Here is a 24091-nt window from a genome sequence, read left to right on the forward strand (position 1 = left end):
TGGTCTGGGGGCACTGGGTGCAGAAGGACCAGGCTGGCTGAGCCTTCTCCGTGGCATCACCACAATCCAAGAGGAGACAGAGATGGAGCATCCTGGGAGACAGTGAAAGAAACAAAGGCCCCTAGGACAGATGAGACTGGGGCTCTTTGTGGTGCCACCCTGCAGCAGAGAAACCCATCAGTAGCTTGGTGAGTGAGCCAGGCACTGGCTCCCAGGCTGGCTCCTTTGGTGCCTCTGGGGTGGGGAGGAAACAAGCCAAACTGGCTGGGACCTGTGATCTCCTCTCAGAGACCCACGGGACCTACAAGTTCCCTCCCCACCTCACAAGCGTTGCCATTACGCCCACAGCTGCAAATGAATAAAGAGCCTGGTCTGCAGGTGAGGGACGTGCTCTGGATCCTTCAGCCACGCTGCATGTGCTGCCACTGCACTCGGCGTGATGAACCCCAGACTTCCCTACGTTCTCCTGGCTGGGGCTGCAGTGATAATCTTCATTCTCTCCTGCATGCTGCTGAGCAGGGGTGGGCGATCGCCCAGCTGTGAATCCCAGCCCAGCGTTGTGGAGAAGACAGGATCCATGAGCCAGAGCCTGGTGTTTGCTGACCTGACACCCGAGGAGATGTCCCAGGTGGTGCGGTACCTGCAGGGACACCTCGGGGTGCCGCTGGTGGACGCCTCCCGTGCCAAGCCCTCGGACAACTGCATCGCCTCCGTGGATCTGCAGGTCCCCGCCAAGGCAGAGGTGCTGCGGTTCCTGGACGGCGGCGGGGCTCGTCCCCCCCGGGAGGCTCTGGCTGTGCTGTACTTTGGGAAGCAGCCGGAGCCCAACATCACCGAGTACGTGGTGGGGCCGCTGCCGAGGCCAGCGTACCACCGAGACGTGACGGTGCAGAAGTACGGGGGGAAGGTGCCCTACCACCGCAGACCGATGCTGCGCAGCGAGTACGAGCAGCTGCGAGTGTTCCTGGAGACGAAGGCGTTTGCTGCAGCACCGACCTTCCTGCAAGAAGTCCTTGAGTATGACGGAACCAATGTGGCATTTCAGACCACAGTCCCTCATGGATTCCAGTCCAGAGATCGGGTCACCTGGTTTGTCCTGTTTCAGAACGTGAGTGGGTTCTTTGTGCACCCGGTGGGGCTGGAGGTGCTGGTGGACCACAGCAGCCTGGACATCTCGCAGTGGGCGGTGAGCAGGGTGTTCTACAACGGGCAGTACTACAGGGACATGGTGCAGCTGGAGAGTGCCTACGTGCAGGGTCGGATCAGCGTGGAGAAGGTGAGGAAGGCGCCGTGGGACGGGGACTTCTCGTCCATGAAGCCTCGAGCGCCTGCGGCGGCGCAGTTCCCGGTGCAGTTTGAGCCGCAGGGTCCCCGCTACAGCGTCAGGAACAACCAGGTGCTCTTCCAGGGCTGGAGCTTTGCCTTTGGCATGAGCGTGAGCACAGGCCTGCGGCTGTTTGACATCCGACACAAGGGGGAGAGGGTTGCCTACGAGATCGGCGTGCAGGAGGCGCTGTCCGTGTACGGCTCCAACTGCCCGGGAGGGATGTCCACGCGCTACATGGACGGCAGCTTTGGCCTGGGGCGCTACGCCTCCCCCCTGGTGCGAGGGCTGGACTGCCCCTACCTGGCCACCTACGTGGACACACACTCCCTGTCTGACAGCCTGAGGCCCAAGAAGAGGAAGGCTTCGCTCTGCATCTTTGAGCAGAACCTGGGCTCCCCTCTGAGGCGCCACTACTCCAACTTGCAGTCGCTCTACTACGGGGGGCTGGTCAACTCCGCTCTGGTCATTCGGTCCATTGCCACCGTGGGCAACTACGACTACGTGTGGGACTTCATCTTCTACCAGAACGGGGCTCTTGAGGGCAAGGTGCAGGCCACGGGCTACCCAAGCTCATCCTTTCTCCATGGGGATGGCCTGAGATATGGCAATAGGCTTTGGGAGCACACCCTGGGTACGATACACACCCATTTTGTCAACTATAAGGTGGACTTGGACGTGGGAGGTAGGTCTGGCTCTTGTCTCTCCTATTTAAAAAGTACTCTAAAAATACTTTTAACTCAAAGTACTTTACTTTTTTGGTGGTTATACAGGTTTTCCTTTCCACTTTTGGGGCAGGGTGATGTTGTTGCAGTGGGGGCGGGGGGTGGCAGAACTGCAGGAACAGGGAGAAGGCAGATGAAATCAGACTGTGACTTTTTATACTGCCAGGGGAGGTGTGGGCTTAGAAGTTTTGTTCATGTGGGAATAGGAAAGTAAATTAGCTCAGCTGTGTATGGATCTTCTGTGGGGCTCAGAGCTTCACAGATGGCCACAGGTTCAGCTCTGAAATAGCTTCTATGAAAGCTGAGGACTCACGTGTTAAAGGAACAGAACACAGAGGGGCTTCATGGCGGGACAGGCAGGAGGTGCTGAGCAATAACCCCTCTGCCAGACTTGCACAGGCACTGGCCATCAAATGCTCTCAGCAGCCTTTTGCCACTTTGTCCCCAGACTGATTTGCTCCCATGCCACTCCTGTTGCTCCAAACCTTGGGCCCATGTCTCTTCTTTGTGGCCTGAGAGCAGCACAACACTGCTCTTGTCTGTGATGTGCAAATGTGTGCAGCACCCAGGCTGCTCCAGGTGCCTCACTGTGCAGGATGAGCAGTAACAAAGCTCATGCTCTAGTTAATTAACTATGCTTGCATGGGAGGCAAACCTGTTCTTCTGCCCTGGGGTGAGGCTCATCCCTTGTCCCCTCTTGTCTCTCATAGCATCTGCTGCAGAGTGGTGCTGCCCAGCTTGGACAAGTGTCTAGCCACAGATCCACACATGGGGTGTTGTCATGGCATGTGGAGCTGCAGAGGAGCAGCTGCTCCTGGACAGGGTCGGTGCTCAGAGCCCAGGGTGCAGGGAGGGAGAATAGGTGGAGCAGGCACTCTGATGTCCTTGGGGAGCAGGGCAGTGTGGGGACTCTCCTCAGTGGCTTTGTTTTGGCTTCGCAGGGGTGAAAAACTCCCTCGTGGCCCATGACATGGCATTTGAGATGACACGGGCTCCCTGGAGCCCAGAGCAGCAGATAGAGCGGCCACGACTCACCAAGAAAGTCCTGGACACAGAAGACCAGGCTGCCTTCCGACTCCAGTCCAAGATGCCCAGATACATCTACTTCGCTGCCAACAGCAAAAACAAGTGGGGCCACCAGCGCGGTTACAGGATCCAGATCAGCAGTTTTGCAGGGGACCACATCCCCGAGGCCAGTTCCATGGAGAGGGCCATCAGCTGGGCAAGGTCAGGCTGTTCTGGCTGGCATGGCAGGTTCTCAGAGACCCCCTCAGCCCTGCCAGCTGCAAAGGCATTGCTGGATGTCTTTTGATGGCAGGCAAAGGGAAGCACTCTGCTGGGCTTGCTCCATCCAAGCAGGCCTGTGCTCTGCAGGCTTTCAGGAGTTGATTTAGCTCTGCCCTGCCTCGGGGGGCTGCTCCCCTCTCTTTTCTTGTCCTCAGGTACCAGCTGGCCGTCACCCGGCGGAAGGAGGAGGAGCCCACCAGCACCAGCATCTACAACCAGAATGACCCCTGGACACCCACTGTGGCCTTTGCTGACTTCATCAACAACGAGACCATCACCAACGAGGTGAGCTGGGGTTCCTGGGATGGAATGTAACCCCCAGCCCAGGCTCAACGGGAGCCCCAAGGAGCAGGGAGACTCCAGCACCAGCCCTGGGACAATGGGCCCAGATTTGAGATCAGTGGCCCAGAGGAAAGAGGAAAGTGGGTTTGAGCATCCCCTTCTCTGTGTGTCTGCTTGGTACTTTGGTCAGAGAACATTGAGAGTGTGTGCAGAGCAGAAGCTTGAGTGGAGAATTTCTCCTTTTCAGTGGAGTAATGCTGGCAAAACGTCATGAAAATCTCTGCGAGGCCAGAGTGAGGCCATGGAGGTCAAGGAAAGGGCCCTTCCACTGGGTGGATATCTGCAGCTGTGGCAGGATCTTTGGGGAAGGGAGGAGCTCTTTCCCAGGAGATGGGGCTTGGTGTGTGGGAATGCAGCCGGCTGGTGCCCATCCACCCCCATCAAGGTCCCCCTCCTTCTCTTCTGTCACTCCCCACTGCCCCACGTGCAGCTGCTGCTGCAGCTTCTGAAGTAACCCTGGGCTTGTGGCTCTTCCCTGCCTAGGACCTGGTTGCCTGGATAACTGCTGGCTTCCTTCACATTCCACACTCTGAGGATATTCCCAACACCGTGACCGTGGGAAACTCGGTTGGTTTTCTCCTGAGGCCCTACAACTACTATGACCTGGACCCCTCTATATACTCCCACGATGGTGTGTTTTTCACCAGCGAGCAGGACTTTACAGCATGTGAAATCAACCCTCTTGCCTGCTTGCCCAAAACTGCCTCTTGTTTGCCAAACTTCCCTCCATTCACCTATGATGGTTTTCGAAACATGAGCAGGCTTTAATGCTACAGGATGGAGAGGAGATGTGGTCAGAGACACCAGGCTGACTGTTCTGTCTCTGATTTCCAGCTTTTTAGTGAAGTTGTCTCAATTTTCAGTTGTCCAGTGACTTCACATTTTATGATTGCTTTTGAAATAGTGCTCTCGAAAAGGGAAACGTGATTTTCCTAGTATGATGTGAGATGGAAGTCTCTGTTTTCTGTTAATTCCTGAATTTGAGTCTATTGCCAGAGGAAAGTCAGAGTCAGGAGAGAATCCTGTTCCTCTGCTGTAGAAGCAAGTGCTGTGTAGTGCATATCTCAGGTTAAAATAATGAAAATGGTGCTGGTCCAACACTCTCAAGTGTCTCATTCTTACAACTTACAGCAGCGTCTCCTGGGGGGTGATGCTGGCCTCTGCCATGTTTCCTGTGCCCACAAAGCAGCCCAGCAGCGTGGCTCTGGGTGTTGTCAGGGCGCGGGGATGTCCAGCTGGAGGGCAGGAGGGACAAGCTGGGGTGGAGGTGGGCACTGGCACCAAGCCCTGTGGCTGTTGGGGGGAGGCTGGGTCATGGCCAGGACTGTGTGGGTTGTGGCTCTCAGGCCCTCAGTGCCGGGCACAAGGCGGGGATCCGGACAGGACCTTGCAGGAAGGGGTCTCATTGCTGCTGGTGATGCAGCATGGCCAGTGCCACTGCCTGTTTGCCAGGATGCTGGCTGGGCTGTGGTGCCCCTGTTCCCCTCCTCGCAGCCCCATCAGTGCTAGGCTGTAACTCGGGATCAGTGGGCACCTTTGCAAGGTGACAAACAGCTGTCCCCTCTCTGCTGGCTGCAGGACCATGGGGATATTGGCATCAGCAGTCAGTGCTGCTTGGTGATGGCAGGGCTGTGTCAGGACGGGGCAGTGGTGCTGTGTTTAGCACTGCTCTGCACAGGGAAGGTTTATCTCTACAGCCACTGCTGCCTGCCCAGCATCTGCGGGGTTAAGAGAAGGAGGAGAAGGGAGAATGTGCTTATTTCCCCTACGTGACTGGATCCATCCACTCCAAGCTGTGGGAGTAGGATCTGGGACCAGAGGGGAAGGACAGATGTACAGACATTGTAAATTATGGCCCTCTAGGGAAGCAGAGCAAAGTTGCCTTTTATAGTTCCCAGCAAATCCTGACAATGTGTGAGAACATCCCCTTGCACCCTCCCTGCGAGTACCTCTGGGCTGTTCCCTGCTGAGGAAACAGGGGAGGAAAATAAACCCGAGCCAACCCAGCCCCTTGTTCTAGTGAGTGGCTGGGAGGGTTCCACAGCTGGAAGCGTGTCCTGCCAGACTGCGGGAGCGCTCAGTGCCCCAGCAGGCATGAGCCTGAAAACGGTGCTCGTCCTCCTTGCTCTGGCGTTAGCCACGATCTTCGCCTTGGTCTGCGTGTTGCTGACCAGAGAAAGGACCCCCAGAAGCTGCCAGCACCTGCCCCCGGAGCAGGAGGACATCGAGGATGGCCAGAGCCTGGTGTTTGCTGACCTGACACCTGAGGAGATGTCCCAGGTGGTGCGGTACCTGCAGGGACACCTCGGGGTGCCGCTGGTGGATGCCTCCCGTGCCAAGCCCTCAGACAACTGCATCGCCTCCGTGGATCTGCAGGTCCCCGCCAAGGCAGAGGTGCTGCGGTTCCTGGACGGCGGCGGGGCTCGTCCCCCCCGGGAGGCTCTGGCTGTGCTGTACTTTGGGAAGCAGCCGGAGCCCAACATCACCGAGTACGTGGTGGGGCCGCTGCCGAGGCCAGCGTACCACCGAGACGTGACGGTGCAGAAGTATGGGGGGAAGGTGCCCTACCACCGCAGACCCGTCACCGGCAAGGAGTACGCGGATATCAACGCCCTCATTCAGAGGGAGCTGAAAAAGGCGCCGCGCTTCCTCGCGGCATGCTGCGAGTCCGACGGGACCAACCTGGTCAGCCTCACCACCGCCCCACGGGGCTTCAAGTCCGGTGACCGCGTGACCTGGTTTGTCCTTTTCCACAATGTGGCCGGCACCGGCTACTACCTGTCCCCAGTGGGGCTGGAGGTGCTGGTGGACCATGGGGACCTCCACGTCTCCCGGTGGCAGCTGCACAAAGTCTTCTACAGTGGCCGGTACTTTGCCAGCACAGGGGATCTGGAGCAGGAGTTTGTGGCCGGTGCGCTGGAGGTTGTCAGGCTCAAGCAGCCCCAGGCTGATGCAGTGCTGGGCTCAATGAAGCCCCGGCGCCCGCCTGGGTCCCCGGGCCCGCTGCAGTTTGAGCCGCAGGGTCCCCGCTACAGCGTCAGGAACAACCGCATCACCTTCCAGGGCTGGAGCATCGCCTTCGGCATGAACCCCAACACTGGCCCGCGCCTCTTTGACATCCGGTACCGTGGGGAGAGGATTGTCTATGAGCTGAGTCTCCAGGAAGCCTTAGCCCTGTACAGCTCCAACTGCCCTGGGGGCATGTCCACCCGCTACCTGGACGGCAGCTTTGGCATCGGCAGGTTTGCCTATGAGCTGCTCCAGGGCCTGGACTGCCCCTACACAGCGACCTACGTGGACCGGCACTACCTGGCAGAGACAGATACTCCCAAAACCAACCAAAACTCACTCTGCATTTTTGAGCATGACTCTGCCCTCCCTCTGAGGCGCCACTTCTCCGACTCACAGTCCTTCTACTACGGCGGGCTGCGGAAAAACACGCTGGTCATCCGTACCATCTCCACGCTCATTAACTATGACTACATCTGGGACTTCATGTTCCACGCCAGCGGGGCCGTGGAGGTCCGGGTGCACGCCACTGGCTACATCAGCTCCTCCTTCTTCCACAGCCGAGGCACTGACTACGGCAACAGGGTTGGGCCCCACACGCTGGGGACGATGCACCTCCACCACATCCACTACAAGGTGGACCTGGATGTTGACGGTAGGTCTGGCCACCTTTGTGCATGGCTGTGGTTTACTGTGGCCTGGGGTGCCGAGCTTGAGAGGGTTTTCTCCTCTGTTTCACAGGGCAGCTGAACTCCCTGGAGACCCAGGATATGGAGTACGAGTTTGTCAAAGATCCCTGGAGCACACAGAACACCATTGAGCGGCCATACCTCCGCAGGGAAAGGCTGGGGAAGGAGGACGAGGCAGCATTCCCACTCAATGTCCCCATGCCCCGCTATCTCTCCTTTGTCAGCCCCAATCCCAACAAGTGGGAGCACCCACGCAGCTACCGGATCCAGATCATCAGCTTTGCTGGGAAGCACCTGCCCACCAACAGCTCCATGGAACGCTCTGTCAGCTGGGGCAGGTGGGTGCCAGGGCTGCAGAGCCCTGAGGCCTCAGCTGCTTCTGCTCCTGGGGGAGGGAGGCTCTCAGCCCTGGGCAGGCCTGCACCAGGCTGCAGGGAAGGGTTAAACAGCAAACATGCGTAGCTTTTGGCTCTGAAATTTCCTTGAGATGTTGTGCAATAACATCTGCTAATGGTAGTTCACAGGCAGGAGTCTGAGGCCCTTATTGCAGGGGGTTGTAGGCCCCTTTGAGGGGAAGTAGGCTGCAGAATGAATTCCTAAGGGAAGCACTGGCACTGCCAGGTTGTGTTATCTTCCCAGGAGGACGGAATGCCTTTTGGAAAATGCTTGGGATAAGCACAGACCACTCTCACTGCCAGGGTGAACCGATGGAGCTCATGCTGGGGAAGTCTGTGTGGGGGAGAAGTAGCTGTGGTTTAAGGGAGTGCATTGGGCATTGAGTGGCAGCATTTGCACCTGGATCTATCCATGTTTCCCAGCCATGCTGGAAAAGCCACAGGCAGCAAGGGATCCCCCACAAAGCTTGGAGACGCTGGGGCTGCTGTCCATTACTGCCCTCATGGCCCTTTCCCTCCCCGCCCCAGGGCAGACCGGGGATGTCCAGCCCCGGTTTGGCAGTGCATCCCAGCTGGCAATGCCATGGCTGGTGTGGACAAGCCCCTCTGACCCCTGTGCTGGCAGGTACCAGCTGGCTGTCACCCGGCGGAAGGAGGAGGAGCCCACCAGCACCAGCATCTACAACCAGAATGACCCCTGGACACCCACTGTGGCCTTTGCTGACTTCATCAACAACGAGACCATCACCAACGAGGTGAGCTGGGGTTCCTGGGATGGAGAGAAGCTGGACCCTGTGGGGGCCATCCTGGCCCCTGCCCTGGAGAGAAGCTGCACCTGTCCCAGAGCCAGACAGAGCAGCTGCTGGGCTGGCAGAGTCCTGCTCAGCCTGACAGATGCCTCATTCCTCTTCTCGCAGGACTTGGTTGCCTGGATCACTGTGGGGTTCCTGCATGTCCCTCATGCTGAAGACATCCCCAACACAGTGACTGTGGGGAATGGTGTCGGCTTTTTCCTGAGGCCCTACAACTACTTCAACGAGGACCCCTCGGTGGATTCATCTGACAGTGTCTACTTCAGCAGTGAACAGGATGTGGGGGCATGTGGGGCCAATCCTCTCGCCTGCCTGCCCTCTGCTGCCACCTGTGCCCCCCGCCTGCCCCCCTTCCACTTTGGGGGCTTCCTCAACCTCAGCCTGGCACCGCCTCTTGGCGGGCTCTGATGGGCCAGGGGCTGCTGCTGGCTCTCGGGGGGACACTCACAGGGGCTCTGTCCCACAGCAGGACCTGCCCTCTCCCTGCCCAGGGCGTCCTGTGCTCAGGGTCAGGTTTGGGAGAAGCTCAGTTCTTGTTTCGGCACTGCAGCACTGCCAAAGGAGGACCCAAAGCCTCTGGAAGACAGCCTCTGGGAGTGATGTTTTAATTTCATCCTGGATGTCACCCTGTGTACTGTGGGGTGCCCGCAGCCGCTCCCCTCCTCTGGGATGGGGCATCCACCACCTGCCCATCATCGGTGCACACAGGGTGACAGTGCTGGCCAAGGCTGCCCACAGCACAAAGCTGCAGCTGCCCTTGGAGCTGTGCTCCACCTGAGGTTTTGCCCACAGTGGCAGGAGTGAGTGGGGTGGTGTTGTTGTGGAACTGCTCAGGATGCCCCAAACGTCCTCCCCAGCCATCAAGGCCACTGGGCCCAGGCACGGCCAAGCCCTGGCTGCTGCTGCAGTGCCAGCTCTGCAGAGGGCGGGCACGGGAGCTGCCTGGGCACACAGGTTCCCATTGCACTGGCCTCGCTGGGAGGCTGCTGGAGGAGCCCATGGCTGCGCCTGCGGATGGGCACTCCCCAGGCTGGGCTGCCCCGTGTCTGCCCTTGCCAATAAACAGGCACTGGAGTGCTTTTCCTGAACAAACTCACGGGTGCTGCTCTGTCTCCTGTGGCCGGGGCCAGAGCCCAGCACGGCTGAAGCCCTGTTAGGGATGGCCCTGGCTCAGCTCTGCGGGGCTCCAAGGGCCGTGGGGCCGCCCCAGTGCCGGGCACAGTGCCCGGCATGGCTGTGTGAGTTGTCCTGGCGATGCTCCTGGACCCCGGTGCTGGCAGGAGGCTGCGGCCAGGGAATATGGAGCAAACAAGGGAGTTAATGTTTAACAGTTGTTCTGAGCTGCGTTAATCAGTTCTGGGCTTGGCTGCTGCCCAGCCTGCTCAGCCCCCCTGGGTGGGGACCCTTGATTCTACTCCCCTAGCTGCATGTGCAGCTCTGGGCTGCAGGATCCCACAGCCCACAGACCCCTCCCCACCGTGCCAGGCTGGCATGGGGACACCAAGAAGCTTGGTGAGGCCAGTGCCAGCCCTGGCCCATGGCTGCAGATACTAAACGCTCACCAAAGTGTCCCTGGGGGCATAGTGGGTATCCATCCCCCCTGACCCCTCACTGTAGTGGACAGGTCTGTCCAGAACACGCTGTGAGGGGCTTGAGTAGCCCTAATGGCCGTGGCATGTGCCCCAGGAGCTGGCTCAGCTTGCTGCAGCACACGGGAACGGTGATGGGAGGAGAGGGCAGCTCAGGCCATGGCTCAGTGTGAGGTTGCAGTGGTCCCTGGGTGCCCTGGTGTGACAGCAGGGCTGTGCCCAGAGGAGGAAGGTCGTGTCCAGCCAGCTCCCTGCCCACAGTGTGCCCACATGTGCAGTGCTGCCCAGACTCTGCTCTGACGCAGTGACCACGCTGCCACAGCCCAGCCTGGACCTTGCAGCTGTCAGGGAACATTCTGGACCAAACACGGGCACGCCACGTGGCACGTTACAGCCCCCACTGGTGCTGCACTGGCCAGAGCTGCATCCAGAACCTTGGGAATCGCAGGCACACCGTGTCCCAGGGCCAGCTGCTGCCACTGCAGTCACACAGCTCCTGGGCTGCCAGCTGATCCTGGGCCTGCTGTGCACAGCCCCAGGGCAGAAATTGGGTTCCCCCAGGCTGGCCCCACTCCTTCCCTGGGAAGGCCAGCCAGCCCGTTTGCACATCCCCAGCAGTGCTGCTGGCAGGGCTGCACGGTGCAGGGGACGAGCAGGACCCTGAGCAATTGTCAGACCAGCCGGAATGCAGAACCCTGCATGCCCAGGCAGCTCCTGCTGCCCTGCCCCAGGCCCACACAGTGACTTTGGGGCTGGGGATTTACCCACAGGGCAGGGCATGGAGCAGCACTGGGACCGTGTGGACCCTGGCACCTCTGGCACAGTCCTGACCAGTGGCATGTGCCCCTGGCACTGCCCAAACACACTGGGGTACTGGGCTGAGCCACTCTGTGCTGGGAGGGAGGAGGTGGCTGCTTCCATCCTGCTTCCTGCCCTCTCCCCATTATGGCCCCAGTTTTCCTGTGGTGACTTTTTCCTAGGGGACTGGAGTGCTAGTCCCCATTGCCAACACTTTTTGCCCCAGTTTCTGCTGTGAAATCTCCTGTGAAGGATTTATTGCTGATAGTTTCAAAATATTTTTGGAACAGAAGCCAAGTCTCTTGCATTCCTTCATGCCGGCCAAAGCCACTCTCAGTTGAAGACCCTGGAATGAGCTGCTGGGGAATTTTGTTTTGCAGGAGTAATTCTGTTTCTGGGCAAACTTCTGTTTTGTTGGGATGTTTTGCAGGTCAGGAGCTCAGTCCAGGGTCTGGGACCACCTTCCTTGAGTGCAGCACAGCCAGGCTGAAAAGGACATGCCTGCAGCAGGGCTGAGTCTGTGGCCTTTGCCTGCTTTCCTCCCAGGCCATCCATGCCCATAGCCCAGGGAGCAAGGTTTGCTGGTGTTTTGCCTGTCAGACCCCATGGCTCCCTGGGCTCTGCATGGGCAGAGGGGCAGGATGGGGCCTGTAACTCCTGCTGTTTGTCAGCAGGACTCAGCACTGGACACAGCTCTCACAGAGACAAACAACATAGGGCAGGGGTTCAAGGATCTTGCCATGAATTTTCTCAGGAGGGAGATAAGTGATGCATTTCACTGGCTGTTGATCATTAATGCCTTGCTGTCTGCTCAGCTGTGCTGCTGCTGGCTGGGCACCCTGTGCTGCTGCCACAGGGCAATGTCCAGGCACTGGCAGTTGTGGATGGTAAGGATGCAGTGCCAGCAATGCTACCAGGGACAGCAGAGTGCAGCTGGAGTGGAGGGGATGGCCATGGGCACCACAGGATGAGTTAGTTCTGTGTTTGGCTCTGTACCCACAGCTGGGGTCTGATGGGGCAGGAGGGATTAACCCAGTGGAGCAGTGCTGGGAGAAGTGCAGTCCCTATTTGCAAAGGTCCTTCAGCCCCTCACAAGAGATCAGAACACGACTGGCAGCCAGGAGCATCCCAGGCCTGTCTGGGGCTGCAGGGACCTCCAGGAATGGCTTTGAAAGTTTCCCAGTATGCAAAGTCCTGGTTAAATTAGCCTGGCAAATAAGGAGGGGAGGGGCAGTCTGCCCTCTGCTCCATGCACCCACTCCATGCTCCTGGGCATCCTCGCTGTGCTCTGGTGGTGATTCACAGGGGGATGGCAGAGAGACCAGAGCAATTGTCAGCCCTGGACATGGCAGCTCTGCAGGACTGTCACACAGAGGGTGGGATAATGGAGCAAGGGCTGCGGGTCAGTCGGAGCAGCTGAGCTGTTGCACTGGGTAGCTGGAGGAGCCAGGGCTGCAGGATCCCCCTGAGCAAGGGGATGGTGAGGGGCAGGGGATGGGTGTTGGGGTTGGAGCACTGCACTCCACGTGCCCTCGAAACCTGTTTTCCCCTTTTACGTAAGCTGTTCCAAACATGTTTGTTACAACCCCCTGGTGATGTACCTTTGGAAAGAGTGGTTTTGAGTCCAAAGATCAGTGCTGGGACAGTGACCTGCCTGCTCCAACCAAGACCCTGCAGAGTATAAAACCCCAGTGGCACAGTGGAGTACGGGACAGCCAGAGGCACGCCGAGGGCAGCAGAGGAGGATGGAGGCCAACATGAACCTCCTGCACGACGTGGGCATCCGGACCACACACTGGCTGCAGCAGCACTTCCAGGGCTCCCAGGACTGGTTCCTCTTCATCTCTTATGCTGCTGATCTCAGGAATGCTTTCTTTGTCCTCTTCCCCATCTGGTTCCACTTCAGTGAAGCAGTGGGCATCAGGCTCATCTGGGTAGCTGTAATTGGAGACTGGCTCAACCTCGTCTTCAAGTGGTGAGTAGCCCCAAGCCAACACTCCAACCGTGTGTTGGCACACCTGGATTAATGTAGGCCTGATGGGTGCTCTCAGCCCCAGTGCCGGACCAGAGTTCAGCCCCAGCTGGGCAATGACAATGGTCACTCCTTCCCAAGCCATGCAGCAACAGCTCTCCCCCTCTGCTCCAAGCAGAGATGGAGCCTCCTGCAAACAGACCCTCCCATCAGCCAGGGCTGTGGTGCTGAGTGGGGGGATCTTTACAGAGCCCCTCACCACAGGAGGTCATATTCACCTGCTCCCAGGAAGTTCTTGCTCTTCCCCCTCCGGGCTGGGGATGGGAACATTGTCAGGCAGAGTCAGCTGTCAGAACCCAGCAATCAGCTGGGTGCTGTGTCTGTCAGGATGCCCTGAACTACTTGTGTGTCCTTTGCTTCTTCCATGTCCCAGGACAGATCTAAAGCTGCAGTTGTGCTCTGGACCTCCCCATATCCCTTCTCTTCTTTTCAGGATCCTCTTTGGGGAGAGACCATACTGGTGGGTCCTTGACACAGACTATTATGGCAACAACTCTGCACCAGAGATCCAGCAGTTCCCACTCACCTGCGAGACTGGCCCCGGTAGGGCTCCCCAAGCCATGGAAGGGGCTTGCAGCCAGGGGCAGGGGGTGCTTGCCCATGGTGACCTGCACACACAGGGAGGGGGGTGCTGGCCTGGCCAGGGCTGTGGCTGGCAGCCTGCAGGGAGCACATGCCCCTGGACAGCTCTGGAGAGAGGGCCCTCGCTGCTGTGCTCCTGGGGACGCTGGCTGTGCCTGCAGGGGAAGGAGGCAGGGCAGCCTCTGCACGGAGCAGACCTTGACCCTTGGTGAAGCTGTGGTGGTTCAGCACAAACCCCTGCGGGTGCTCAGCTCTGGCCCATGCGGAGTCTGACCTGGGTCTCTCTTCTTGCCCAGGGAGCCCATCTGGCCATGCCATGGGTGCAGCAGGCGTGTACTACGTCATGGTGACAGCCCTCCTCTCTGCTGCTGGGGGAGAGAAGCAGTCGAGGACACTCAGATACTGGTAAGCTGTGTGCCAAAACCACCTGTGCCGGGCAGAGGCGGCTCCAGCACTGACAGGCACAGCCAAGCCCATCAAGGCACAAGGCTGTGGACTGACAGCTGGGGTCTGCACGGGGACAGGCTCAGCGGCAGCCAGGCATTGTTTGGAGTATGTGATGGCAGTGCCATGGGCAGTGCAAACTGGCCCTGGCACTGATATGGCCACCTGTCCCTCACAGGGTGCTGTGGACAGTGCTTTGGATTGGGTTCTGGGCAGTTCAGGTCTGCGTCTGCATGTCCCGAGTCTTCATTGCTGCTCACTTCCCCCACCAGGTGATTGCAGGGGTTTTCTCAGGTGAGTGTATCAGTCCCCCCCATCCCTTTCCTACAGCAGCACTGTGCTGGACTGCAGTACCTGCAGCACTGACCAATGCTCCCACTTTGTCACTGGCAGGGATGGCTGTGGCCAAGACCTTCCAGCATGTCCGCTGCATCTACCAAGCCAGCTTCCATCGGTACCTGGGCATCACCTTCTTCCTCTTCAGCTTCACCCTGGGTTTCTACCTGCTGCTGTGGACATTTGGCGTGGACCTGCTCTGGACGCTGGAGAAGGCACAGAAGTGGTGCAGCAACCCTGAGTGGGTCCACATTGACACCACTCCCTTTGCCAGCCTCCTCCGTAACCTGGGCGTCCTCTTCGGGCTGGGGCTGGCCCTCAACTCCTACCTGTACCAGGAGAGCTCCCGGCTGAAGCAGGGCCAGCAGCTGCCCTTCCGCCTGGGCTGCATCGCTGCCTCCCTCCTCATCCTCCATGTCTTTGATGCTTTCAAGCCACCCTCCCACATGCAGCTGCTTTTCTACGCCCTCTCCTTCTGCAAGAGTGCGGCCGTGCCGCTGGCTACTGTTGGCCTCATCCCCTACTGCCTCTCCCAGCTCCTGGCCACACAGGACAAAAAGGCTGCCTAAGCCAGGCAGACAGCCCAGGGGTGTCTCAGGGGCAGCTACCAGGCCCTGGGTGCACCTCAGCCACTATTTGCTTCCCACTGAATCTGCACAGGCTGATCCTGCCCTGGGAGCAGACCATGGAGGCTGGGCTAGCGGTGCTGCTGGGTGGCTCCCACAACATGGACCCACAGTACCAGTCACACTGGGCTGGGGCTGGCTGATGGCACACAGAGCCCTGCATGCCCACAAGTCCCCTGCTGTCCCTCCTGCACCCACAGGTGGGGGTCACCTGCCCAGGACCCAGCAGCAGCAGCAGCAGCGGGAGGTCCTGCACTCCCTTGCAGCCCGTGGGGACAGGCCAGCTCCACGCTGCAGAGCTGGGAACAGCACCACTGGCAGCAGGGCTCTCACCTCGGCATGTCTGGGGTCTGCTGAAGAGGCAGCTCTGTGAAAGGAAGGGCAGACTGTGACACGGAGATCAAGCGCCAGTGTGAGGGAGCCCCAGCCCTGGGACGTTTGGTGTTCACCTCAGTGTGATCAGTGTGGGGTGCACACACGGCCCTGCGTGTACTTGAATTACGTGTCTGTGCACACATCACATGGGGTGGGTGGGGCTGTGCACAGGAGGTGTCTGATTAAAGCTGAAGGTTGTTTTGCTGGTGAGTCTGAGTGTCCCACTGGCCAGTGCCATGGGATGGGGGATCAGCTCCTGGATGCAGGGCTGTGGCATGACCTGCAGATGGTAGAGGAAGGACATTTCTCCTGGGGGCTGAAGACCCTCAACACCTGCAGGGCATGTTCAAGCCACTGAAAAGGGCACTGCCTAGTGTCCTGGGTCTTTATGTTTTGCCCTGAAGTGCAGCTGAACACTGACAGCACGGGGGGGGGCAATGAGCTACTTTTTGTGCTGTTAATCCAAGGTTTCTGGGTGCACTTTGTGCCAGGAACAGGGACAAACTTGTGTCACCTCACTGCTTACAGAAACAAGCTCAGCTTTGGGACCAACTGGCTCAGCTGGGGCTGTGCTGGCCCCCAGGGTGCGGGGGACAGACCTGGCATTTCGCCGTGGTGTGGGGCTGGGGTCATGCCCCTCTCACCTCAGTACCCCAGCCCAGTGCTCACCCTGCAGCAGAAGTCCTGCTGCCCTCCAAGCTGTGCAGGCTGTACAGCCCAGCTCTTAACCTTCTCAGGAAACATCCTCGCTCAGTCTGAGAGAGTCCAAAATACATAGGGAGGTGCAGATACTTTCTTCCTGCCAGACTCTGTGTGCATGTGTAGGATTGCTCCCAAAGCACCAGCCCCTGCAGCTCTGACCCCACACCCAGTTCCAGGCCTCAGTGGTGGTCCCTGTGTTCTGACACCATCCCGACAGCTCAGCCAAGGATGTGGCCATGCACCAGTCACAGCAGCCATGGCTGGGAACCCGATCTGCTGGGGCTGCTCCCATCCCCATGTTCCTGACAGATAAACTTCCTTAGGATGGAAGTTTCTTTTATTCTGTTTCTCCATTTATTACCAATACCTGGGGTAAACCTATCACACCATTTCTAGCAAGAAGGGGAAGGGTAAATTCTCAAATTACCTGTTGAGCCCCGTTGTGGCTCCAGAGCACCCTTTAGTTCCTCCAGAGGAGACTGCAGCAGCTCCAGGGCCCGCCTGGGCAGGAAAGGTGAGCTGAGGGAACACCAGGGACAGCTCTGCCTGATCCTGAGGGAGTTTACAGCTGCATCAGCCCAAGAAACTACTGATGGTCAAAAAAACGATCAGTAACAACTGCACCCCACCAAGAGAAAGGCCTTGGTACATGGTGAGGAATGATCTCCTGCCTGTGGGGTACCTGCTCTCCCTTCCAGCTGCTCTCTGCCCTTGCCCAGCCCAGCTGCCTCTTGCTTGAGCGTTCGTGCCAAGCAACTCCTCCTCAGCAACTGGCACAAAGCAAAATGCCCCAAAGTACTGCCAGCAGGAGGCCCCTTCTGGGTTTGGGAACCCTACAAAGTGGTTCACTAAGGACTACTTTATTCCCTGCACCATTTGTCCTGAGAAATGAGCCCCTGCAGCAAAGCCTTGATGGCAGATCCCCTCCCCATTTCCGTGAGCAGCCCACGCAGAGCATGTGCACACCAGCTGTTGGGTTCAGGTCTTTATTCTCTGGTAGAGAAGCTGGTGGAGCCTATGCAAACAAATATAAGACAAACCTACTTTAAGAATTCTTACGCTCCTGGGTTTTGATGGCTAATGAATTCCTGGAGCAGAGCTTGCACTTCTCCTCGCCGGCTCATCTTGGCTGCCTTGCCCTGGAAGCGGCCGCGCTTCCCAGCTCCTTTCCCACCCAGCAGTTCTGCCACCCTGCAGCAACAACAGCACAGGCTGGAGCCCAACCTACTCCAGACAGCACATGTGCATCCATGCCTGCATCACACAGTGCAGCTGCTCAGTCTGCAACATCAGAATTCTTACTCGAGTTAAACAAATCACAAAACATGTTACCTGGGACCTAAATTTTCAACTGGTTCAACAGGTCCAGCTAGAAGGAAGAGTCCTGCTTCTTTTTCATCTCCCACAGTCAGGAACAGCAGGGTTTCCTGTGGACAAAGATGGGCCTTGCTCCAGATAAGTCAGTGCTCTCCTCATTCAAGAAGAGGACACACACTGGCCAGAAGACACAAACAGCAAACTGACAGTTTGGAAGTCTATGTGCATTATTGAGACTGAGACTGCTTGAAAAAAGTAAAAGGGAAGTGGCATCTGAGGCTTTTGTGCCCAGTCATGTGCTGTTGGGACAGAACAGTACTGGGGTATCCCAAGTTAAAAGGATACAGCTGGCAGTTGAACTAGGTGATTGTGACTGAAACCTTTCTATTCTACTCCTACCTAATCCTATCCTAACCTATTTCAGCCAATGAGGCTCTGTACTGCTCCTGGGGGTTAAGGCTCTTCTCCAGTGCTCGAATTCTCACTGTTGAGGACCGCCCTACAGACTGAGGCTGCTGGGGACAGTAACCTCAGGTACCTGCCAAAGGAACCAGATCTGCAGGTCATGAATGTAGCAGGAAGAGCAGCCTGGCCAGCCCCTGTCCGTGTAAAACTGGGGTGAAAAACCAGTGGTGCCAGTTTAGTCTTCATCAGTGACTCACCTCTGTCCCAATCTCATTAGCGATGATGTTCATAAATTCAGAATCGCCCTCTTTCCTGTATGGATGGATAAAAAACACATCAGAAAGAAGCAAAATCCCCTCTAGAGTACAAAATCTCAATCAGAAACCCAGTGCCTGATCAGGATTTTGGCCTTTTGCTCTTATTTGTCTATATATGTAAATCCTTGCTGGGCACTCCTGTGGACACTTTAGGAATTATGCAAGTGTTATTTTTAAGAAATAGAGCTCCCTGGTTTTATTTGAAATTTTCAAATGCAGAGGGAATTGGATGGACACAGTAATTTCTCAGCTCCAGCACCAGAAGAATTCAGTGACTGAATTACAGATTCCTTTAATTGCACAACTTTGCAGCAGGCCAAGGCTATTTAATATTCAATTCACTTTGTTTACATTCTTCCTTGAGAAAACAAACTGCAAAGGTGTGAGAGATCCAACTGCCATAAAACGTGTGGGATACTGTTGGCCCCTCTTGCCTGAGCTCCCCCATACCTGTGCAATACAAACAGCTGCTTTGGAGCAGGTTTGCTCTTGAAGTCCTGGGCTATCAAAACAGCAATGTCTCTAAGTAGGTTCAGGTTATTCTGAAAGAAAAAGAAATGAAATGTACTGCAGCTGGAGAAGTCAGTGTGAACACAGCTGTGTTCCCAGAGGTTTGAGCACTTTTCACAATATCCACAAAAACTGAAGCCAATGATTTTACTCCCAGTTACCACAACTAATGGTCTACAGGAAAGAGTGACAACCCACTTTTCCCAGCTGTTCCTGTACCTTCTGGAGCAGTTTCACAGAGCTCTGCAGTCTCTTCACAGCCTCTACGTGCTCACCTGGTCCATTTCTGAAAGAAATGGGAGACTTTGGATCACTGCTCTGAAGGACAAAGGAAGGATTTCCTAAAGGAGCAAAACAGGCAACACCATACACAGCCCCACAACATGTACCCCGAGGCTTATGTGGGTATCTCTCAGGAGGAGGGGTGAAAATGAAATAACAGAAGAGGAAAGGGCATTACTTGAGCAGGGAGGTTAGAGCCTTCTCAGTACTGTGACTTTGTTCAATTGACTTCAGCACTCTGTTTCCTGCCAAGAAGACCAAGTTGGTTTTGTTCTTTTTCCCTTTTTCCACGCCAAGGAGTTTAATAATCTTAAAAAGAAAATCAACCTGGTCAGAAGAGCATTTTGATAATTCACGTAGGTGGTCAGTTCCTGCCCTGTGGTGAATTTTGACTCTCTGCTAGTGAAAATAAATAGATCAAAATCAGTCATAAGGTCAACACCCAAAAAAAGAGATGGTGGCACGATGGAATTTATGCAATCTTCTAGCCATGGGGTGTAGTCTACAGGGCATCTGGACGTCTCTGCTGGGAAACAGACTCCAACCAATGACTGAGAAAGTACAAATGCTTAAAAGCAGGTCTAGGATTTTATCACCATTTCCCTGCACAGAATGATTTCCCATCCATGATGAACACTCAAAAATATCAGAACTTTAAGCAGAGGGAACATGGCCAACATCCCCGGCAGTGCAAAAACATCACTGCTGCATACAGGGCTGAGTTCTGCAACAAGGAAACAAAAGCACCTGTGGCACCCAGCCCATGTGTGACCCTACTGGGGCTCCCTCAGCCTGGGGCTGCTGCCACCCCCTTCCCCATCAGCACAGTCTGTGGATCCCAGGGACTCTGGCTGTACTTCATGTGGAGTGTGGCTCCCAGAGGCAGCGCAGCTGCAGCAGCCCACCTGGAGGTCACTCAGGTTGGAGACGTGAGTCCCACAGCACAGGTTGGAGTCGATGCCTTTGATGTCCACCACGCGCACTGGCCCTACGTGGTCATCGGGCAGCCCCCGGCTCCTCACCTGGCAGAGGAGAAGGGTGACAAAGAAGGTGACATCTGTGCTCAGTTATTCCGGTCCCACAAACACCATCAGTTCTCTCCCACCACTCACTGTTTCAACTTCAGGGTCATCTGCAGCCAGTTCCCTCACTGTTACAGGGACCCTGTCCCGGATTTTCTCATTCACGCTCTTCTCCAGGGCCTCGACCTGCTCTGCTGTCACCAAAGGGGTGTCCAGCTCAATGACACTTCGCTGACGGCCCAGCTCCCTGCACCAAGGAAGAACATCCGTTGCTGTAGCTGAGACTAGCTGGGAGATCCCTTTGTGCAGCACCAGCATCCCACTGCTGGGAATGTGGTGACTGAAACAAAACAGACTTCCCTCCTCTCCCTGTTACGTTCAAAGTACCAGGTGTAAACCAAACACTTAAGGAGAACAAGACAGAGCAAACACTTTGTACAGCTTCTCTCCAGGTCAGTCACCTCTTCTGCAATGTCTGAGATCAAATGAAATATCCAAATTGCTTATGGTGTTTCAGTGTTCAGGCTCTGTGCAGAGTAGCATGGTGGCACGTGCCAAATGGGTCAAAAGGAACCTTTATCCTGCTCACCATGAAGTCGTCTTGAATCCAAGCATCTGTTCTGCAACGGCACTGATGAGATGCTGTCCTGGAAGAGATGTGCAAGCACTAGCTCCGAGTGCCACTGATATTTTCAGTCAGGCCGTGTCTTTCCTGTTGACGTTCTCCACAACAGGCGAGTGCTGGGCACTGAAGGGCTCCTGCCAGCGCTCAGGAGAAGCAAGGAGACAGCTCTGGCCTCATGAGCCTCGGCTCCTGGCACTGCAGCACACGCTGGGGCTGCAAAGCAGCTTGAACTTTCTCTTCCAAACCTGTTTTCGGTGCGTTTGTTTACAAGACAAGGAGAGCTCGCAGGAGGGCACCTGCTGCCCTCAGTAGTCCCGGGAACAGACTGCGCACACAGCTGTCGGGTTTCTCTCTACCCTGACCAGGGTGCGGACACGCTGGGCGCTGACAGCCCCCCTGCCCCATCGGCACGCCCCGCGGGGTGTTACCGGGCGCCCCCCGGTACCGGCACGGACCTGAATGCTGCTGCATGTGGTCGAAGCGGCGCTCCCAGTCCAGCGACAGCTGCACTTCGGCACCCGGTTCCAGCGCGGCCGGCACGAAATGCACGGCCTCGGGGCCCCGCCGTGTCACGCGCAGCACCGGCACGTCCCCGATGAGGCCGCGATCATCCGGCTGCGGACACGGGACGTCAGTGCCGCCGGCCCGGCCCGGCCCGGCCCCGGCCCCGGCCCGGCCCCGGCCCCGGCCCGGCCCGTACCTGCCCGCCGCCCTCGGGGAAGAGGATGGTGTCCTCCAGCACCACCTGGAACCCGCGCACCGGCTCCCCGCCGCCCTCGGGCCGCAGCTCCGCCGCCCGGCACGACACCACCCTGGTGGTGAACTGAGACAGAGACGGCGGCGCCGTGAGGGCCCGCCCGGGCCTGCCCCGCGCCCCGGGCCCGGGCCCGGCCCGACGCTACCTGCCGGGCCCAGCTGTCCCGCTGGCACCGGAACACCATCACGACCGTTCGGCACGAGCGAGCCGGGACTGGCGGCGAGGGCGGCCGCGGAGGAACGGGGACCGGCGGTGGCGGCCGCCGTGCCGCGAGCGGGCGGGGCCTGCACGGTGACGCGCGGGCGGCGCTTCCGCCGGCGGCGCGCGCTGCCGGGGCCGGTGCGGGCGAGCGGCTCCCGGTGCCCGGCGCAACGGCGGCCCGAGCGCACGGCACACGGCTGCGGCAGTTCACGTTTATTGCCCCGTGCCCTGCTAGGGTAACCAGCTACGGGAGACCGGACCGCGTCCGCCGCCCAGGGTCGGGAGCTGCCCGCGGCGACGCACGGGCTGAGGCGGCCCCGCTTCCTCGGAGAAGCCTGCCCGCGCTGCTCCCCGGTGCGTGCTACCGGTGCACCGGCTGGCCTCCTGCGGCCGCGGCGTCCCCAGGGGCCTGGGCGTCAGTCATCCTGCGGGAGGGAGGAGCGAGGTGCCAGGGACTGGGCCGAGACCGGGCCAGCCCCGGTCGCAGCGGGTGGCGCCAGTCAGCTGTCCCGGGGAGCGTTTCCACGCTGCCTCCAGGACAGGCTGCCCGAGGGGTGCAGCAGGAGGTGCTGCCGGTGCCCCGGAGCCGGCGGAAGGCTGAGGCTGAGTTGTTCTCGGCAGGGCATCAGGAAGCAGCTGGCAGGTGGTACTTACATCCAGGTCATCCATGGCTGGCGGGGGGCCTTTGTCTGTCACCTTCTCCAGCATCTGGATGGGAAACAAACGTCTGGATCCCCAAATGCCCGGCATCCCCCCATCCCACACGCCCATACGATGTGCCTCACGATCCTGAGGCTGGTTGCCTAGCTCACCTCTGCGTACTGTTCCACCATGGCCCTCTCCACCTCCTCGTCCCCTTCCCAGTCTCGCCAGTTGTCAAAATCCACGGAGAGCCAGGCTGGCTGTGGGCACAGAGAGCATCCCCTGAGCGGGGGGAGCAGCACCGCAGGGACCTGCAGCCCAGGGGAAGCTCCTACACAGGCAAGAAGCCCTGTCGGACTGGGCAGGGGCAGGAAGCAGGAGTCCCTTTGCCTGCAGGCACTGGTCTTGATCCTAAGTGTGTCAAGGAAAAGGGGTGCCACATCCTTCCTGGAGGGCAGAAGTCTGTGGTGGTTATTATCAGTGGGGCTTATCAGGTAGGGCTTTTTGGGAGCTCTGTCTTGGGATCCCCTGTGGAAGCCTCTGTGTCTGTCCTGGGGGCAGGGTGGTTCCTAGGAGCCACGAGGTGCTGAGTGGGGATAGCACATGCACTGAGGCACCAGGCACCACACACACCTTGATGTTCTCCTTGGTGATGCGTGGCCAGGCTACTTTCTCCTTCCACTTCCTCATAAAGCACGTGATGGAGCGGTCAGAGCGCTTCTCCCGTGAGTCCTGCCAAAAGATCGGGGTACCTCAGTGCCTGCCAGGCTCCTCTCTGCACAGGGTTTAAGCTCAGCCCTGTGCAGGCTGTCGGGTCACAGAACCACAGAGACAGGTTGTTTCTGGCCAAGGCAGCAGTGTGAGTATCAGCCCCAGGGCTGGGGCTCTCAGGCTCACCCCACTGACACTCTCAGGAAGGGCAGCATTCAATGTTAAGCAGTGTCGCTCAAGACTGCAGAGACTGGCTCCGACTCTGAACCTGACGGGCTGTCAGAGAACAGTTTGTTGGCGGCAAACCTCACCTTGGAGTTGACTCTGGCGTACAGGTTGATCTCGTTGTAGAACTCCACACCATCTGCATTTTTGCAACTGCCAAAACATCGTAACAGCCGGGCTTAGGAGAGAGCTGAGGCCATGCGTGCTCTCCTCTCACAGAGTCCTCCCGGTCCTCTGAACCACCCCCAGAGCAGGGCCGTGTCGCTCGGCAGGGCAGTGGCAGCTCACCTGAACACCAGCCGGTGGTCCTCGATGACGACCTTCACGTCCGTGCTGTCCTCGACACAGAACTCCAGGTACACGTACCGCGGCCGGTCGTACCACAGTGTCTTTGCGGGTTGCCTTGGGGAAGAGCAGAGCAGCGGGTATCTATCACCAGCGGGCATTTCCCGGTGCCCAGCAGTGCTCAGCAGGGCCCGCCCAGGGCATGGGGCCGGGGGCGAGGAAGGGGCCCCGGACACGGGCTGGGCCGAGCCCCGGGACGGGCAGTGGGAGCCGACCGGCCGGTGGGTAGCGGGCACTAGCCCCGTGACTCTCCCCTCTGCCGTCCCACGGGGCCCTGGCCGGGCAGGCGGCGGGGCCCGGCCGGCCTGTGTCCGCTCCCCTCTGCCTGGCCCGGCGCCGCTCCCCGCTGCTGCAGGTCGAAGGGTCCTGTCGGGGGGGGTGCCTGTGCCGGTCACCGGACGCCGCGCATGAGTTCCGGGCGCTGCCTGTCCCGTCCAGCCGTGCTCACCTCGCCATGGCGGTGCCGACCTCGCCCCGCGCTATTTCGGGCCGGGGGCGCGGCTGCCGGGCGCGGGGTCCGGGCGGGCCGGGCCGGGCCGGGCCGGGCCCGGGGCAGCCAACCCGCGGGCCCGGGGCAGCCAACCCGCGGCCCCGTCACCGCCCCCCCGGGCCGCCGCCGCCGCCGCCGCCGCCGCCGCCGCGCCGGGCCGCCAGGGGGCGCGCTG

General features: G+C 58.6%; 5 protein-coding genes across 8 annotated transcripts; 3 read left to right on the top strand and 2 right to left on the bottom strand.

Moving 5' to 3' along the window:
• Positions 1-308: 308 nt before the first annotated feature.
• Positions 309-5071, top strand: LOC137486510 (amine oxidase [copper-containing] 3-like). The gene is made up of 4 exons (XM_068211887.1): positions 309-2009; positions 2991-3276; positions 3492-3621; positions 4162-5071. The coding sequence occupies exons 1-4, from the start codon at positions 440-442 to the stop codon at positions 4444-4446; spliced, it is 2271 nt and encodes a 756-aa protein (XP_068067988.1). The 5' UTR covers positions 309-439; the 3' UTR covers positions 4447-5071.
• A 177-nt stretch (positions 5072-5248) lies between these two features.
• On the top strand, positions 5249-9281 carry LOC137486509 (amine oxidase [copper-containing] 3-like). Of its 2 annotated transcripts, XR_011005751.1 has the most exons (5): positions 5249-7342; positions 7429-7714; positions 7957-8046; positions 8396-8526; positions 8689-8826. XR_011005751.1 is itself a non-coding variant. In XM_068211886.1 (4 exons), exons 1-4 carry the CDS (start codon positions 5773-5775, stop codon positions 8989-8991), a joined length of 2289 nt encoding a protein of 762 aa, XP_068067987.1. In that variant the 5' UTR covers positions 5461-5772; the 3' UTR covers positions 8992-9281. The 2 variants fall into 2 exon arrangements, 1 of the variants encoding a protein (XP_068067987.1); XM_068211886.1 differs by lacking the exon at positions 7957-8046 and having other exon boundaries at positions 5461-7342; positions 8397-8526; positions 8689-9281.
• A 3233-nt stretch (positions 9282-12514) lies between these two features.
• On the top strand, positions 12515-15572 carry G6PC1 (glucose-6-phosphatase catalytic subunit 1). Its single transcript, XM_068211962.1, has 5 exons — positions 12515-12945; positions 13436-13545; positions 13881-13989; positions 14207-14322; positions 14422-15572. Exons 1-5 carry the CDS (start codon positions 12716-12718, stop codon positions 14931-14933), a joined length of 1077 nt encoding a protein of 358 aa, XP_068068063.1. The 5' UTR covers positions 12515-12715; the 3' UTR covers positions 14934-15572.
• A 102-nt stretch (positions 15573-15674) lies between these two features.
• On the bottom strand, positions 15675-21635 carry AARSD1 (alanyl-tRNA synthetase domain containing 1). 2 transcript variants are annotated; one of them, XM_068211952.1, is made up of 12 exons: positions 21448-21635; positions 21246-21368; positions 21001-21160; positions 20510-20567; positions 20011-20167; positions 19804-19920; positions 19077-19207; positions 18836-18902; positions 18557-18648; positions 18047-18101; positions 17400-17494; positions 15675-15698 (listed from the first exon to the last, which is right to left on the bottom strand). In XM_068211952.1, exons 1-12 carry the CDS (start codon positions 21484-21486, stop codon positions 15692-15694), a joined length of 1101 nt encoding a protein of 366 aa, XP_068068053.1. In that variant the 5' UTR covers positions 21487-21635; the 3' UTR covers positions 15675-15691. The 2 variants fall into 2 exon arrangements, with proteins under 2 accessions (XP_068068053.1, XP_068068052.1); XM_068211951.1 differs by lacking the exon at positions 15675-15698 and adding an exon at positions 17040-17258.
• Positions 21636-21701: 66 nt separating this feature from the next.
• On the bottom strand, positions 21702-24050 carry PTGES3L (prostaglandin E synthase 3 like). 2 transcript variants are annotated; one of them, XM_068212013.1, is made up of 7 exons: positions 23875-24050; positions 23370-23483; positions 23168-23234; positions 22779-22877; positions 22316-22405; positions 22158-22211; positions 21702-21928 (listed from the first exon to the last, which is right to left on the bottom strand). In XM_068212013.1, the coding sequence occupies exons 1-7, from the start codon at positions 23880-23882 to the stop codon at positions 21920-21922; spliced, it is 441 nt and encodes a 146-aa protein (XP_068068114.1). In that variant the 5' UTR covers positions 23883-24050; the 3' UTR covers positions 21702-21919. The 2 variants fall into 2 exon arrangements, with proteins under 2 accessions (XP_068068114.1, XP_068068113.1); XM_068212012.1 differs by having other exon boundaries at positions 22158-22230; positions 23875-23992.
• Between the last annotated feature and the right edge of the window lie 41 nt (positions 24051-24091).

Source organism: Anomalospiza imberbis, chromosome 22, assembly GCF_031753505.1.
Source record: "Anomalospiza imberbis isolate Cuckoo-Finch-1a 21T00152 chromosome 22, ASM3175350v1, whole genome shotgun sequence".
In the NCBI taxonomy this organism is placed as follows: Eukaryota; Metazoa; Chordata; class Aves; order Passeriformes; family Viduidae; genus Anomalospiza; species Anomalospiza imberbis.